Source organism: Phoca vitulina, unplaced genomic scaffold (assembly GCF_004348235.1).
Source record: "Phoca vitulina isolate PV1807 unplaced genomic scaffold, GSC_HSeal_1.0 scaffold1, whole genome shotgun sequence".
Classification (NCBI taxonomy): domain Eukaryota; kingdom Metazoa; phylum Chordata; class Mammalia; order Carnivora; family Phocidae; genus Phoca; species Phoca vitulina.
The window spans coordinates 7,852,868-7,867,282 of record NW_022589704.1 but is presented as its reverse complement, the minus strand read 5'-3'; the positions used below and the strand labels follow the sequence as shown (position 1 = coordinate 7,867,282).

Here is a 14,415-nt window from a genome sequence, read left to right as displayed (position 1 = left end):
CTTCTCACGTTCCTGCCATTGCCTAGGTTTGCGAGGCAAACACTTGAGGAAGTTTCCTTGTCTCCCTCCTCTTAGGCTTAGAAGTCTAGACAGCTGCCTCCCGATCAGGATGGGAAGGGGCCCAATTATAGTCTGGGGTCAGCAGACTAGGCTGATAGCAGGTGGCTTGAGATAGGACACGAGGGCACAGTTTACTCAGGCTTGTTTTCTATAAAATAAATCTTCCAGAAAGACCTAACCCATAATCAGTCTGCCTTCTAAACTAAAACAGGCTGGCAAACTCACAGCCCTCTGCTGCCCAAGCTCCCTCCTCCCCACCGTTGGCAAAGGTCGCTGGTGGGCCCACACAGTAGGAAAAGACCTGGCTTCCATCTCTTATTTACTCTTTAATCCTACCTTGGCCTTCTTCATTCTTTAAGAAGTGACCTGGGCTTCACCCAGTCACAGTGGGCCTAGCAGAGGAGACCCGTGCTTGCCCCTCAGCTAGCTACCACCCACCCTGCTGCCTGTGCCCATGCAGTCACTCTAGCACCTTCTACGGGACAGGCCGCTGTCTGCCCCTCCCAGCTGTCTTGGAGCCCCTCCTCTTTCTGCCCAGTTCCTCTTCAGAAGTGTCCTTGGCACCTTTGACTTCTCTCGCCTCGTGCGTGCCATGCTCGCACCCCATGACTGCCTGGTGTTCACAGGTGCGAGAAGCAGAAGTCTGTCCCACCCCCACCATGGCCACCCCGGACAGCCTGCTTTTGTTCCGGTCAGGAAAATGTTTCTTCCTGACAAGTTTTTTGAACCAAATATTTTACATGCAGAAGCCCAGAGCTGCGACAGGAGTGATTTTGCATCGAATCCCTTAAAAGTACAAATTAACCTCAGTCGCAGTTTTTTGAATCAGAGATTTCTTTCTTACAAGGGAGGCACTGACCTTTTTTTCAAAATAAATTTTAAAATACAGTTGGGTGGGGCGCCTGGGTGGCTCAGTTGGTTAAGCGACTGCCTTCGGCTCAGGTCATGATCCTGGAGTCCTGGGATCGAGTCCCGCATCGGGCTCCCTGCTCGGCAGGGAGTCTGCTTCTCCCTCTGACCCTCCTCCCTCTCATGCTCTCTGTCTCTCATTCTGTCTCTCTCAAATAAATAAAATCTCCTAAGTAAAAAAAAAAATCTTAAAAAAAAAAAAAATAATAAAATAAAATAAAATAAAATACAGTTGGGTGGAAATGGACAATTTCCAAAGGATATGTTTCCTCACAATTTTGTATCTGTAAGTTAGAGAAAGCTGATACGTATTTGAGGCATACTTTGTTTCCTTTACCTCACTGTCTGTCTCAGCTGAAATACAGTATATTCAGCTGAGGTATAACACACATGACACTGAATTTTGAATCTTACGTATTTAGACACGGATCCAGTCTTGGCTGCCACTTAGGAGCTTGTGTGACCTTTCACAGACCGCCAGCCTATTTTCTCAACTGTAAAATGGGCTGATCGGTGCACTCCCGCCAGATGTGTGGAAGAGATTCTAAAAGGTAGTAGGTGTGAAAGCGCTCTGCACCCCGACGGGGCCAGGTGCTCTCAAGTGTTGTGCCATTTCCTGGCTTACCTGGTACCAGGGAGGAGGTCTCGAGGTACGCACTGTTCGCTCCTTTCTAACCAGGTCGCTTTCAGCCGTATGCCTTCAGAGGGTGTTGGCACGGCATTTCTTCCGATGTTTAAACAGTCATGTCCTAGAGCGTATGCGGGAAACTTGCCGCCTGCAGAAAGGGAGTGACCCAAATCCCGTGATTAAGCAAAGGAAAGAAGGACATGATCTTCTTTCTGAAGGGTTTTGTTTATGAAGCTCCTTGTGGCTTTTTTACTTTTTCCATGAAAAACTCTTTGTCCTTTTGTCTTCTGCCACTGGCCCTGGTTATGGACAGGGTGTTGATGTGAAGACAGTTTCCAAATTGGAGATTAATGAGGTGTTCCATCCAGAGAGAAACCTTCCTCCCGTACCATAAGGCACGCTGCCCCTGGGAACCCCGCCCCCACCCCCATTTGGGTCTTTGCTTTCCCGCTGCCCTGTCTGCAGTCATGGGCGTCCTTGCTCCCCTGCTGCCTCGCCACGTTTTCCTGGCCTAGGACTTTTTCTTCTTAATTTTATTTATTTATTGAGAGAGAGCATGCGCGTGCGCAGGGGAGGGGCAGGGGGAGGGAGAGGGAGAGAATCTCAAACAGACTTGGCGCTGAGCACGGAGCCCGACCCAGGGTTCAGTCTCCATCCTGAGATCATGATCTGAGCTGAAGCCAAGAGTTGGACGCTCAACCGACTGTGCCACCCAGGCGCCCCCAGCCTAAGAATTTTTTAAATCTATCAGGGATGATTCCCACAATCACTGGATTGTGTTAAAGCAGGATGGGTTCTGCTGCCTGAGGCCATAGTCACTGGGCCAGAAAGCTCTTGATGGCTCTTCAGAGCTTCCACTTCAGCCCTCTGTATATTCAGAAAGAAGGTTGGTGCAGATTTTCTAGGATGCAGGCATGAAGGGGAGGGGATGCTCAAGTAAGGTGAGAGCACTCTAGGAAACTTCTCATCCATACCATGATCTGACTTGGTGTTGTTCATGTGTGCTGGTAAGAGGGCTGCCCATCATTGACTGATAAGGAAACAAGCTAGAGGAGTAGAGGTGCCCATTAGGGAAAAATTAGCTCATACTAACTGAGATAGTGCAGCCAATGTGTGTTGTTCTCAAGCTTTGGTAAGGAGTGGTAGACTTCTGATTTTGCCAAGTTACAGGTAATAAATTTTACGAACTCCTGAGGATGAAAAGTGGCCTCTGGTCAGCACTCAGCGCTATAATCAGAGGGAGAAACAAAGCTCTGTTTAGATCGAGGACATATGGGCTTGGGGTTGGCAGAGTGTCTAGGAACCTTGTGGAACTTACTGCAAAATTTGGTGCATAAATATCTCAAAGGAGAGGACCTGGGGCTTTCATTAGGTTTTTAAAGCAGTTCTTGACCCACTAGTTTACGTGAAAATAGATGCCTAGTCAGGGTGGTGGGAGTCTGCCTGACCTATGTGTGGCGGTTACCTGTATAAGCATGCTGTGGTTTCCTGGGTCCTCCAGGAAAAATGGGACACAGACCCCAGGAGGCCAGATATCCTATGCCTTGGATACCTGAGGGAATCTGTGGAACTGCTTGTAAGGTGTGTGGAATCGAATGGAAAGGGAAGTTTCCCCAAGCATGCTAAAGACAGACTGGCAAACAAAATGTGGACACATAGAAGGAGGAGGGTTGACTGGGTTTGGAGTGAAACGGAGAAAAGGAAATAAGCTAAATCTCCAGGGGAAATCTTTGTGACCACAAGAATGAATAAGTCGTGGCCCTGTCATTCTAGAGGAGCTTGGAGCAACTCCATTAGTGGGGAGTTTTCAGGAAATGTGGATGTAATAGAAGGACAAGCATGGGCTGACCTTGAAAGGGGCTCTTCTGGAGACCTGCACGCACTACTTCCCCACCGGGACTGTTGGACGATACCTCAAACTGGCTGTCTAATTTCTCTTGCATTCAGCACACACACAGACACCTCCTGAGAGCCAAGTTCAGGACCTACTTGCTGCAGCAGAAGAGTCATGAGCACAGTATTTGAATCACTTATATTTTTGGGTAGGAGTGGTTCTTGGAATAATCCAGAAAGTGTAGTTTAAGGGTTGGGTTTTGTTTTTGTTTTTTTTTAAAGAAAATTAAAGTCTGATATTACAGATCCAAGACTCTGTAATGAGGCTCTTTGCACTGAATCAAAGGAAAACGAGAGTAGTTTCTACCATTGTCTTCCTGTGCTTCTTGGTTGCCATTTTAAAGAGTATTCATTGTTCCTTCAGGGGCAGGTTAGGGTATCAGAGGGGTCTCTCTTGCCTTCCAGGGTAGTAACCAGCCGTGTGCTGTAGAGGTTGTGTGGCATGGACAGCTCCTCTGGGCTGGGCGCTCTCCTTTCCCCCTGGAAACACCCATGGATCCTTCAGATGACTTTTTTTCAGGAAGCATATTTCGGAGGTTGTGAACAGAATGGTTTGACCTGTGAAAAGGAAGGCAGAGGGGATGTTTGCAAGCCCAGGCAGAGAGGTTCCGCAACTGATTAGACCTCTCTCCCTCCTCCCGAGCCCCCTCTGCCTCTCAGTACATCTGGCTTTTCCTTGCTCATGAATCCATTCCCCACAATATTTATCTCAGAGCTTTTCCACTTCTTCACGCCTTTGAGCCCCACCTAGCCCCCCTCATCCTTTGTCTTCTGCCCCATAGAATGGGGCTAGCTGATGTGAGTGCTCTCACCTCCCCACTTCTTGCCCCCAAACTTGCCTCCTTCGCCTCCCCTTTCCTTCTTGCCTCCTCTCCAGGCCACTCTTCCTGTCTCATGGATGGGTGCCTCCACTTGGCCCAGGATCCATTCCTTTTGTGCTGGCTTCTTCCCCTCACCCCACAAACCCAGCATAATCCTCTGTCCTGCCAGCCCCCCCGGAAGTGGTCATCCACGCTCATTGCCTTGCCTCCACCAACCATGCACCTGTCCTTAACCCAGGACTTCCCAGACTTCTTCACATCGTGACGCACGGAGGAGATGTTGCTGTTTGCCTGGCACGAGGGCAGGCGGATCTGGCTGCCCCAAGGGTGGACGGGCCCGCTGTGGCAGCCTTTCCCAAATCTCTGCCATTTGACTCTGCCGCCCCACCCCACCCCATGCTTTTCCCCCTAAAAAGCCTTCCCAAAGATCACCAATAAGCAAATGCTACATGCAAAGATTTTTCTTTGTTCTTATCTTCTTTGGCATCCAAGTGGCATGTGACTCTCCCCAGTGGCCAAGAGCTCAGACTCAGGTGGCACTGCTGAGGCTCAGTTCCTGGCTGTGCCTTTCCCCAGCCTGTGACCTCAGACACGTCACTTACTGTGTCCGTGCCTCAGTTCCCGCCTGTGCAGGATGAGGATAATAAAACCTACCTCATAGGGTCGCTGCCTGAAATGGCTGCTCTGTGGGAAGCGTCTTGTCTCCTCGTAAGTGCTCTGGATTTGTCTGTTGTGGCTTTTGAGTACTCCTTTCTTAAAGCCCCTCTCCCCTAATGTTGGACACTCCCGATCTTTCTCCTATCCCTTTGAGCTCTCTTGTTTTTTGTTTTCACTCTCCAGATTCTCTTTTTGCCCCCTAAAATGGAGAAGGTGGTAGAGAATGCCGCCTTGACTCTCCCTTGCCCTTTCTTTCTTTCTCAGACCTTCCTGCGAGGCTGCCAGCTTCCCACCTGCAGATTAGTCATCGCCCCAGGCCCACACCCCAGCTGCCTGCTACATAGCCCACCATCTGGATCTCCTCCCTGCACCTCAGACTCAGGAGTCCCCAAAATATTTTAACATTTGTTTTGTTTCTGTTTTAAAAGCAATAATTTCTCCTTATAGAAAATACAAGCAAATTTAAAGGATAAAATACAGATCAGCAGTAATCCCACCACAGCGAGCACTACTACTACACTTGGGTGGATCTTTCGAGCCCAGTGGGCCTCAGCCTAGGCCGAGGTTCCCCCCTGCGGATGTTTGGCGATGTCTGGTGAGTCCAGGAATATCACCAAACATTTTACAAGGCACAGGCTCGCCCCCACAACAAAAAATTAGTCCACTCAATCGTGCTGAGGTTGAGAAACCCTGTTCTCGACCTTTGTCTTTACATAAATGGCCCAAATAGAACAAGTTGGAATTCCTTTTCTCTTTCTGCCTCCATCCTGCTTCTCTCACCTGTGTTCTGTCAGTGACTCCACTTTCTCCCTCACCCCACATCTGATCCATTACCAAGTCCACAGAGTCCCCATGTGTCACATCTTTGGCTTCTACCCTCTACCCCTTCTCTTTCTTCCAGTTTTGGTATTGATGACCGACCACTCACTCAAAATAATGAAAAGGCGCTCCAGCAGGCCCTTCACCTTGAGTCTCCCTCCTGCTGGCCCTTGCTTATGCCACCCATGTGCTTAGACCTCCACTGCCTGTTAAATCCATCCCTCAGAGTCTGAGCTCCCTGAGGGTAGCGCTTCCACATCTGATCGGTCTTCATGCCTGGCTGGACCCTAACACCATTCTGAGCACAGAGTCAGTGCTTGGTAAATCTCTGTAGAATGTGTATGGATGAATGGTTGCATGAAAGAAAAGCCTGGGAAAAGTTCTCCTCATGATTCCTTCACAATCTGTCTTTGCAGATCCTTAGTGAATGGTTTGGTCGGACCATCATCCGCTCCTGTACCAAACTGAGCTACGAGCATGCACAGAGCATGATTGAAAGCCCGACCGAGAAAATCCCCGAGAAGGAGCTGCCGCCCATCTCCCCGGAGCACACCAGTGAGGAGATACACCAGGCTGTCTTGAATCTCCACGGAATCGCAAAGGAGTTGCGAAAACAACGGTTTGTGGACGGCGCACTGCGTCTGGATCAAGTCAGTCACTTCTTTTTTTTGTGCAACCAACAGATTTGACTTATGCTTGAACCTAGCATGCATGAGATTCAACATGGCAGCCTTGGGATCTTCCCTTCTTCTTTCCCCAGTCACAGCACTAAAACAGCGTTCTCTGAGGTGGGCAAGGACTAAGTCTCACCCACCCTCCGAACTTCACAGGCACACGACACACACTGATATGAGCCGAGGCAAAAGGGTGGTGTCTGTGTGTGTGGCCCTGTGACCAGAACTCCCAGCTGGTCTTTGCTAGCCAGGCTGTAACCCAGTATTTGAGCCTTCCCTCAGTTTCTACCTCACATCCCTCCGAATGGAGGTGGGAACAGGAACATGGAAGTTTACAGGGTAGTTGACCAGTCTCTGATCATGAGGCTTTAAAAAAAACATATTTCTTTTTATCCCTTATTTTCCAAAGAGAGTCATATGTTTATAAATTCTGGATTCATATTTAAAGAGGCGGAGAACTGAAGAGACTGGAGAACGTTGACCGTTGAGGAACATGGTGGCCTGGAATGGTACTGATTGCTCTTGAGTATCACTGCCATGCCCTATGGGACTTAGGAAGCTGTCGCTCAAACTTGATCACATTTCCGTGCCACATTCCGTGGCAACTCCCACGACTTAGGAATCCTTTTCCTCTTTAGTTGTCAGTACGTTACAGAGTAGAGCCTGTGTTCTAGATTGTGCAGGGTTTTTTCCCATTTATATTTCTTACTCAAACCCCCGAGAACCTGCTCTCCCTGCCTGGTCACTCTATGCTGGGGGAAGTCTCTGGGCATTTGAAAAATGAGTTGAGCAGCAGGATTGGCTGATGGAGTCCGCCGGCAAGGGGGCAACCTCACAGAGATGCCTTTGTCTGAGGCTTCCAGCGTGGAGGGCTCTCCAAAGCTTTGTTTTAAAACTTTTTAACTGAAGGTTTCATTTCATCCTAGCTTTTGTGATAAACTTCTCAGCAGGCATTGCAAATAGTTGCGGCCTTGGGCCTAGGAATAAGTTAGCAGCAACTGGGGCAAGTGGACACGCTGTTCTGCCTGGGCTTGAGGGAGTCAGGGCATCTTCTGGAGCTCTCATGCTCCTCCTTCCCTGGCCTGGGCTCAGGTAGCCTGTCTGCTCACGAATGCTGATGGGCAGGCAGGAGGTAGAGTGGCCGCTGACAAAGACAGCCGAGCCAGTAGAAGGGGGCCCAAAAGTACAGGAGATGACAGAGTATCTCCTTGCCTTCCTTCAGTGAGATGCTTTGTGGGGGCACGAACACACCCCAGGTCATACTCACCAGGGGCTACCTGGCTGTCAAATCCAAGGACGCTTTTCAGTTCTTGCTTCCTGGACTTTGTTCTGCATTTGGCCCTTTGAAGCTCATCTCCTGGTTCTCTGCTTCTCTTCAGACATCTCCAGTAATGTCCTGCTGGTCCCTTTGCAGAAGCCTCTTCCTCTGCTGTCCCCTAGAGGGTTCTCGTTCCTTGGAGTCTCCCCCACCCTCTTTTTTGTCTCTATCCACACTCCCTGAATGAACTCCTCTGCTATTACGATTGTCACTACTAACTGGATGCTGATGATGCCAAAATCTGTCTCTCCAGCCCTGCCCTCCTTCCCAAGCTCTTGACAAGCCTCTCCCCCTGCCTTCTTGAACTCTTCACCCGGATGCCTCATGGGTGGTCACGCCAGCCGGTGCTCGTCCTTCCTTGTGCACGACGCAGTGATCGGTGCCCCCGGCACGCTGTGCAGCCTGCCTCACGTTCCCTCCTGCCTCTGCTCCCACCAGGGCAACTGTGTGCATCAAATATCCATGCAATTTACCTGAATCAAATAAGACATACTGATCAAATAAGAGCATAAAGAAGAAAGTTGTTTCTGTGAAAACTGAAATTGTTTGAAAAGATTCAGTAAGGATGAATCTGTAAAAATTCTGCTGTTTGCTTGTGCAACTATAAAAAAATAGGGGGAAAATCATAAAATTCATGAAGAATTCTGTACTCAGATGGCTTTACAGATGTCTACGTTCTCCCTGTCTTTTAAAGAAACAAAAACTGTAGGGGCACCTGAGTAGCTCGGGCGGTTAAGGGTCCGACTCTTGATTTTGGCTCAGGTCATGATCTCAGGGTTGTGAAATGGAGCCCCTTCTGCTGTTCATTCTCACTCACGCTCTCTCACTCTCTCTCTCAAAAAAAAAAAAAAAAACCCAAATATATAAAAAAAGAAAAATTATAAATTATAGACACTGAATTATGAGCGTAATTTATCAGAAAAAATGTAGGAATCCAATTATCCTCTTTTAAAAAGCTTTATATTTTTAAAAATGAATGAATGTACATTTATATAAATTAAGTTAAATGATTAGTTATAAATATATCTTTTATGTATGATTCCCCTCTTTATTTTTTTAAAGATTTTATTTACTTATTTAGAGAGTGCATGCACAAGTATAAGCCAGGGGGAGGGGCAGAGGGAGAGAGAGAATCTCACGCAGACTCCCCGCTGAGCAGGGAGCCCGACATGGGGCTCTATCCCAGAACCCTGAGATCATGACCTGAGCCCAAACTGAAAATCAGACGCTTAACCGACTGAGCCACCCAGGCGCCCTGATTCTCCCCTTGAGTCAGCTCCTACAATAACTCACTCACCACTCCTTCAGGCACATCAAATTAGAGGGCTTCTGTTATAACATCTTAGAGATCTTACCCTATCAGATTGTTAGAATGTTTGATTGGATTAAGTATAAGAAATGCTCTATAACTATAAAACTGTAAAAGATCACTATTAGGTGATCTCAACTCACAGTAGGAGGGGTATGGTAGTCAAGGTAGAAGAATGATCGCAGATTATTGATTGATACTGGTCTGTTGGCTTATCTTAGAATCAATTTAATTGCTGGGCGCCTGGGTGGCTCAGTTGGTTAAGCGACTGCCTTCGGCTCAGGTCATGATCCTGGAGTCCCTGGATCGAGTCCCGCATCGGGCTCCCTGCTCATCAGGGAGTCTGCTTCTCCCTCTGACCCTCCTCCCTCTCATGCTCTCTGTCTTTCATTCTCTCTCTCTCAAATAAATAAATAAAATCTTTAAAAAAAAAAAAGAATCAATTTAATTGCTGAAAACAACCTTAGATATCTATATCTCATTGGCTCTCACAATTTATACGTTGGCAAGCTGATGCCCCCCCAAAGGTTAAGTGAGTTGCTTATATGCAAGAAATCCAGATAGCTGACTCTTTGTTCCATTTTTCTCCACTTACACCATGCTGACTTAAGAGAGAAAAGTTTTCCTTCAAAGTGGGCCGGGGAGGGGGGGGAAGCCCTCAAAAGTCCTAATTAGGTTCCAGTTAATTAAGGTTTGAAAATAATGGATGTACATCCTTGGAGTTGATTCCTTGGTTCCCCAGAAAACAAGTGTGTGGACCACAGCTTTAGAAGGAGGAGCACATCAGTCTCCCGCAGCAGGGACACTGGCGAGATCCTTTATAAATCAGCTCAGTGGCCCCATTCAGGAGCTACCGTGTTTGTTCCCCTGGGCCTGCTGCCTGCATTTGCCTTCGCAAAAATCCATTTTTCCCTGGTGCTTCTGGCATAGCCTGCTGTGTGGAGTTTCTCTCTGAGGCTTTGTTGGCCTCATTTCACCATGTCCACATTTTTGGTGGCGGTCCTTAAAAACTATGCCCTTCCACACTCGCCTCAATTAGAGAGGCTCTGTGAGAGAGGACACCATCTGTGTCACAGAGTAGGCCCTTGGATGCACAATAAATCTGCTAATCCAGAAGTTTTCCCTTTCCAAGAAATCAGTTTACCGTAAGGACCTTCAGAATGAGGGAGGTGGGGGATACTAGGGTAGCGCCTGTTTGTTGAGTCAGGGTCGGACCGGTTTGGAGGTTGTAACAAGCACAGAAATACAGAGCTACTTGACCACCGGGTGATTGCAGTCAACAGCTTAGGCCAGAGCTGCCTCAGCCCCACGGAGAGGGTGCACCCTCAGCCCTCGGGGCCGCCTGGGCTAGCTCCAGTCCCCAGGGGACCACCTGCTGAAGTCTTGTCTGCTCACCCTAGTGTGCTATCAAATATGAGCAAGTTGTGTATGTAGTGTGGTGTGGGACCAATTGGGAAGCACTGCCTTAGAGGTCAGATCGCCGGCTTCACGTCACATGTCTCTTTTACCTAGAGCTCGAACCTCGTTCTCCAGAGGTGCTAGCTCAGTGAAATGACACTCCTTTGTTTCACTGCCCAAAAAGCAAATCGCAGATGCCCACTGCATTCTTTGAGCTTTTTGGCCGGATGAGTTGAATAGTATCCCTTCCTGGTGGTTTCTTCCCATCTTCACGTTTCCTGCTGCCATGTTAATTCTAGACTCTCCACAGAGTGGGGCACCTGGGTGGCTCAGTTGGTTAGACTCTCCACAGAGTCTAGTCTCATTTTCTTTATTATCATGTATGTCACTCCTGTTTCTTGAAAGGAGATGCCCCTAAAGGGGGCCCAGATGTTTTTGTGTTTGTAGTAAAAGGAACCATAATGGTTTATAATCACATGCAAATCTTGAGTTTGGGGGAAGGGAAACTGTGAGAAGCACCCCCTCTTCACTCCATTTCGGTTCTTGCTCTGTGACTCAGGCCTGTCAGTAGGCCTTGAGAGTCCACGCTCCCTGGCACTTCTGTTTGTGCCCGACACACAGCCTGCCCCCAGGCAGCCTCCTCTCTGGAGAGGAAGATAATACTACCTGTGGTCTGACAAGGCCTCAGGCCCCTTTGAGAGTTCTGTGCCTTAGCGGTTGCCTTAAAGAAAGGATAGCAAGGGAGGGTAGCCGCATAGTAAATAGAACCCTCAAACAAAAGCATCTCAGGGAACATTGATTATCTTCAGGAAGCTACACCTACAGCTTTCGGGGGCTTTCTCTCCCGCCCCACGTTCCTCAGTCAGGAGATAGCACTTAGAGAGAGCCCCCACTCTGTGTGCAGACTTCTGTGAGAAACCTGCATGATGGCCTGCAAGAAACTGGGCCCCTTCTGGGGTCCCCCGGCAGGTGGTCAGGGACGTGAATGGCTCCTACTGAGCCTTTGACTTTCTGAATTTAGAGAAAGCTGTAGTGAAGAAGAGTTTTTATTTCTATCTTAGGCAATTCCTCCAAACTAAAGGAGCCTTTACCAAATTCTCAGCTACATCTTCGATCACGCCCTCCTGGCACGATTTTGAAGCCCAGACATCGGGCAGTTTCTTGGAGTGGACTCGATTGTAAAGATAAACTTGTTAGTGAAATAATTTTTAGATACCTTGGGACCCAAGCTGCTGTGGAGTGCTGTTCTGCATGTCCTTGGGCTAGCCCAGCCCTGAGGTCAGGGGTCGGCAGACTTGCTATAAAGGGCCAGATAGTAAGTATGTGGGGCTCTGTGGGCCATATAGCCTCTGTCTCGACCCCCCAACTCTGCTGTTGCAATATGAGAGTAGCCACAGACGAACCGGTGAGCAGACCGTGTGCCAACAAAACTTTAAGGACGCTGGAATTTGAATTTGACGTCATTTTCATTTCACAAAATAGTATTCTTCCTTTGATGATTTTTCGATCATTTAAAAATGTAAAAACCATTTTTAGCTGTACAAGAGCAAGTAGAAGGGGGCGCCTGGGTGGCTCAGTCGTTAAGCGTCTGCCTTCGGCTCAGGTCATGATCCCAGGGTCCTGGGATCGAGCCCCGCATCGGGCTCCCTGCTCCGCGGGAAGCCTGCTTCTCCCTCTCCCACTCCCCCTGCTTGTGTTCCCTCTCTGCCTGTGTCTCTCTCTGTCAAATAAATAAATAAAATCTTAAAAAAAAAAAAAAAAAGCAAGTAGAAGGCTGGATCTGGCCTGGGGTCCGTACTTTGCTGACCCCCGCTCACCTGAAATTCAGCCCTGTGACCCAGGCCACTCTTCGCGGCTCATCATCACTGCTCTGGGGAATCGGGCGAGGTAATGGAGAACGGTGGTGCTGAGTTAGCTCTGGGGGTGGTTTCATGCAATTAAGTAAATTATTCCTTTGATTAGTACCATGCTTAGCAGGTCCAATTGGAGGCCAGAAGTAGGGGAGTGAATCAGTTTAGCACCAGTTCCCTTACCCTAGTTACAGTCAGGTAGCTTTAATTAGCCAGAAGCAAAAAGAGCAGTAGCTCTCATTTCCCACCTCTGTGAGCTTGCGGCCTCTTCACAGTTGGGTCTCATCCCCAGCCCACCATGCTGGCTCTGCCATCTCTCCATCTCGTAGGGTGGGCCTGCTCACGGCCGAAGCCGGCTCTCAGGAGGCCGTGTGGCGTTTCTCTCCCCACCCCACCCCTGTTGCCGTACATAGCAATATGTTTTGTTGACTCATATGTTTAATGTTTCTGTTCCTCCCCTCCAATACAGTTGTTTGCAAGAAATGAACATTCTAGCTCTCTACTGTTGAATTTTTGTACAGTGTGATATGTGGTGCAAGGTGGAAAGAACGGGCTATTCATCCTATCTGACTCTTCCTTGGTCTTATAATTTACATCACCACTGAAGCACAAGAGTAAGCCTCTGATCAGATGGTCAGACATATTTGTAGAATTGGTCTCTATTGTCTTAGTCATAGAGTCCTTCATTCGGCATGTCTTCCGAAAGCATTTATTGGGCACCTTGTGTGTGCGCTAGGTGCTGGAGATGAGGAGAACGAGCTCTAGTGGGGAAGACTCCAGAAGGAGCAGCCATGTGGCACTAGATAGGCAGGAGGGTGAGAGACACTTCCTTGTGCTCCAGTTCTTAGGTAGGCCCTTTTGATCCCCTCTTTTCCTTAAAAAGGAAGCTTTATATCAGATTAGAAAAGCATAAGTAAATGCCTTTATCTATGAAAAGGTATTTAAGCATGTTCTAATGTTCTAAAATTTAGAAAATACCACAGTGTAAAGCAGAAATCAAAACCACCTGTAACTCCATCATCCAGAAATAGCCACTGCTAATATTTGGGTATATCATAGTTCCTTATGAATATCCTCCTTAACACTTCATGGCAGGAGGAAGGTGTGGTTAGCATAACATACATATAATTTTCATATTCAGCTTTTTAATATTATAGAATCAGTTTTTTCTCATGTCATTCAAAATTCTTCTAAACTATTATAATGCCTCTGTAATATTTCCTCATGTTAATATGCTCTGGAATATTTTTTTTTTTTTTTTTTAAAGATTTTTATTTATTTATTTGAGAGAGAGAGAATGAGAGACAGAGAGCACGAGAGGGAAGAGGGCAGAGGGAGAAGCAGACCCCCTGCTGAGCAGGGAGCCCGATGTGGGACTCGATCCCGGGACTCCAGGATCATGACCTGAGCCGAAGGCAGTCGCTTAACCAACTGAGCCACCCAGGCGCCCTGCTCTGGAATATTTAACCATGACCCAATTGTGGATATTTAGATTATGATTTTTTAATACTATAAATAATAGTGCCATAGCCACCTTGTGTTCCTCAGTCTTTACTCTAATTCTGATGATTTCCTTAGGACAGTCCTAGAACAATGCCGATAGGGTCAGAGGTACAGACATATTTAAGAATCTTCAAACACGGCCACATTCCCTTGCACAAAGGTTGTGCGAACTTCCTCCTTCCAGTAGCCTGTGAATAAGGGCACCAAGCATGGAAATACCTGTCAGAAGTTCTGTGTCTATATGGGGTGTGTGTCTGTCCCTGCCTCTCTTTCCCTCTCTCTATCTCTCACAGTCATGTCTAAGTCTCCTGCAGTGTCCCGGTGGCTGTGGTCTTGGATTATTCCTTCATCTTTCCTATTTTATTTTATTTTCATGAGGTCTTGCCTACAAAGAGCAGTGTCACACCAACGGACTCTTCCTATTAGCATTAGCCATTATAAAAAATACTCCTAAGAGCCTAAAATTAAGCCTTTTTTTTTTTTTTTGAGAGAAAGAGCGAGGGAGTGGGAGGAGGTGTAGAGGGAGAGAGAGAATCTCAAGTAAGTACCATGCTCAGCGCAGTGCCCAACATGGGC

The 14,415-nt window shown here is 47.7% G+C and overlaps 1 protein-coding gene across 3 annotated transcripts in view; it reads left to right on the top strand.

The window, feature by feature from the left end:
- DIS3L2 (DIS3 like 3'-5' exoribonuclease 2) overlaps positions 1–14,415 on the top strand; it is a 346,894-nt gene that overhangs the window by 262,685 nt on the left and 69,794 nt on the right. For all 3 annotated transcript variants that reach the window (XM_032399177.1, XM_032399039.1, XM_032399109.1), the window contains one exon: positions 6,204–6,437. In XM_032399177.1, the coding sequence (XP_032255068.1) occupies positions 6,204–6,437 (234 nt within the window). The remainder of the gene's footprint in view (positions 1–6,203; positions 6,438–14,415) is intronic.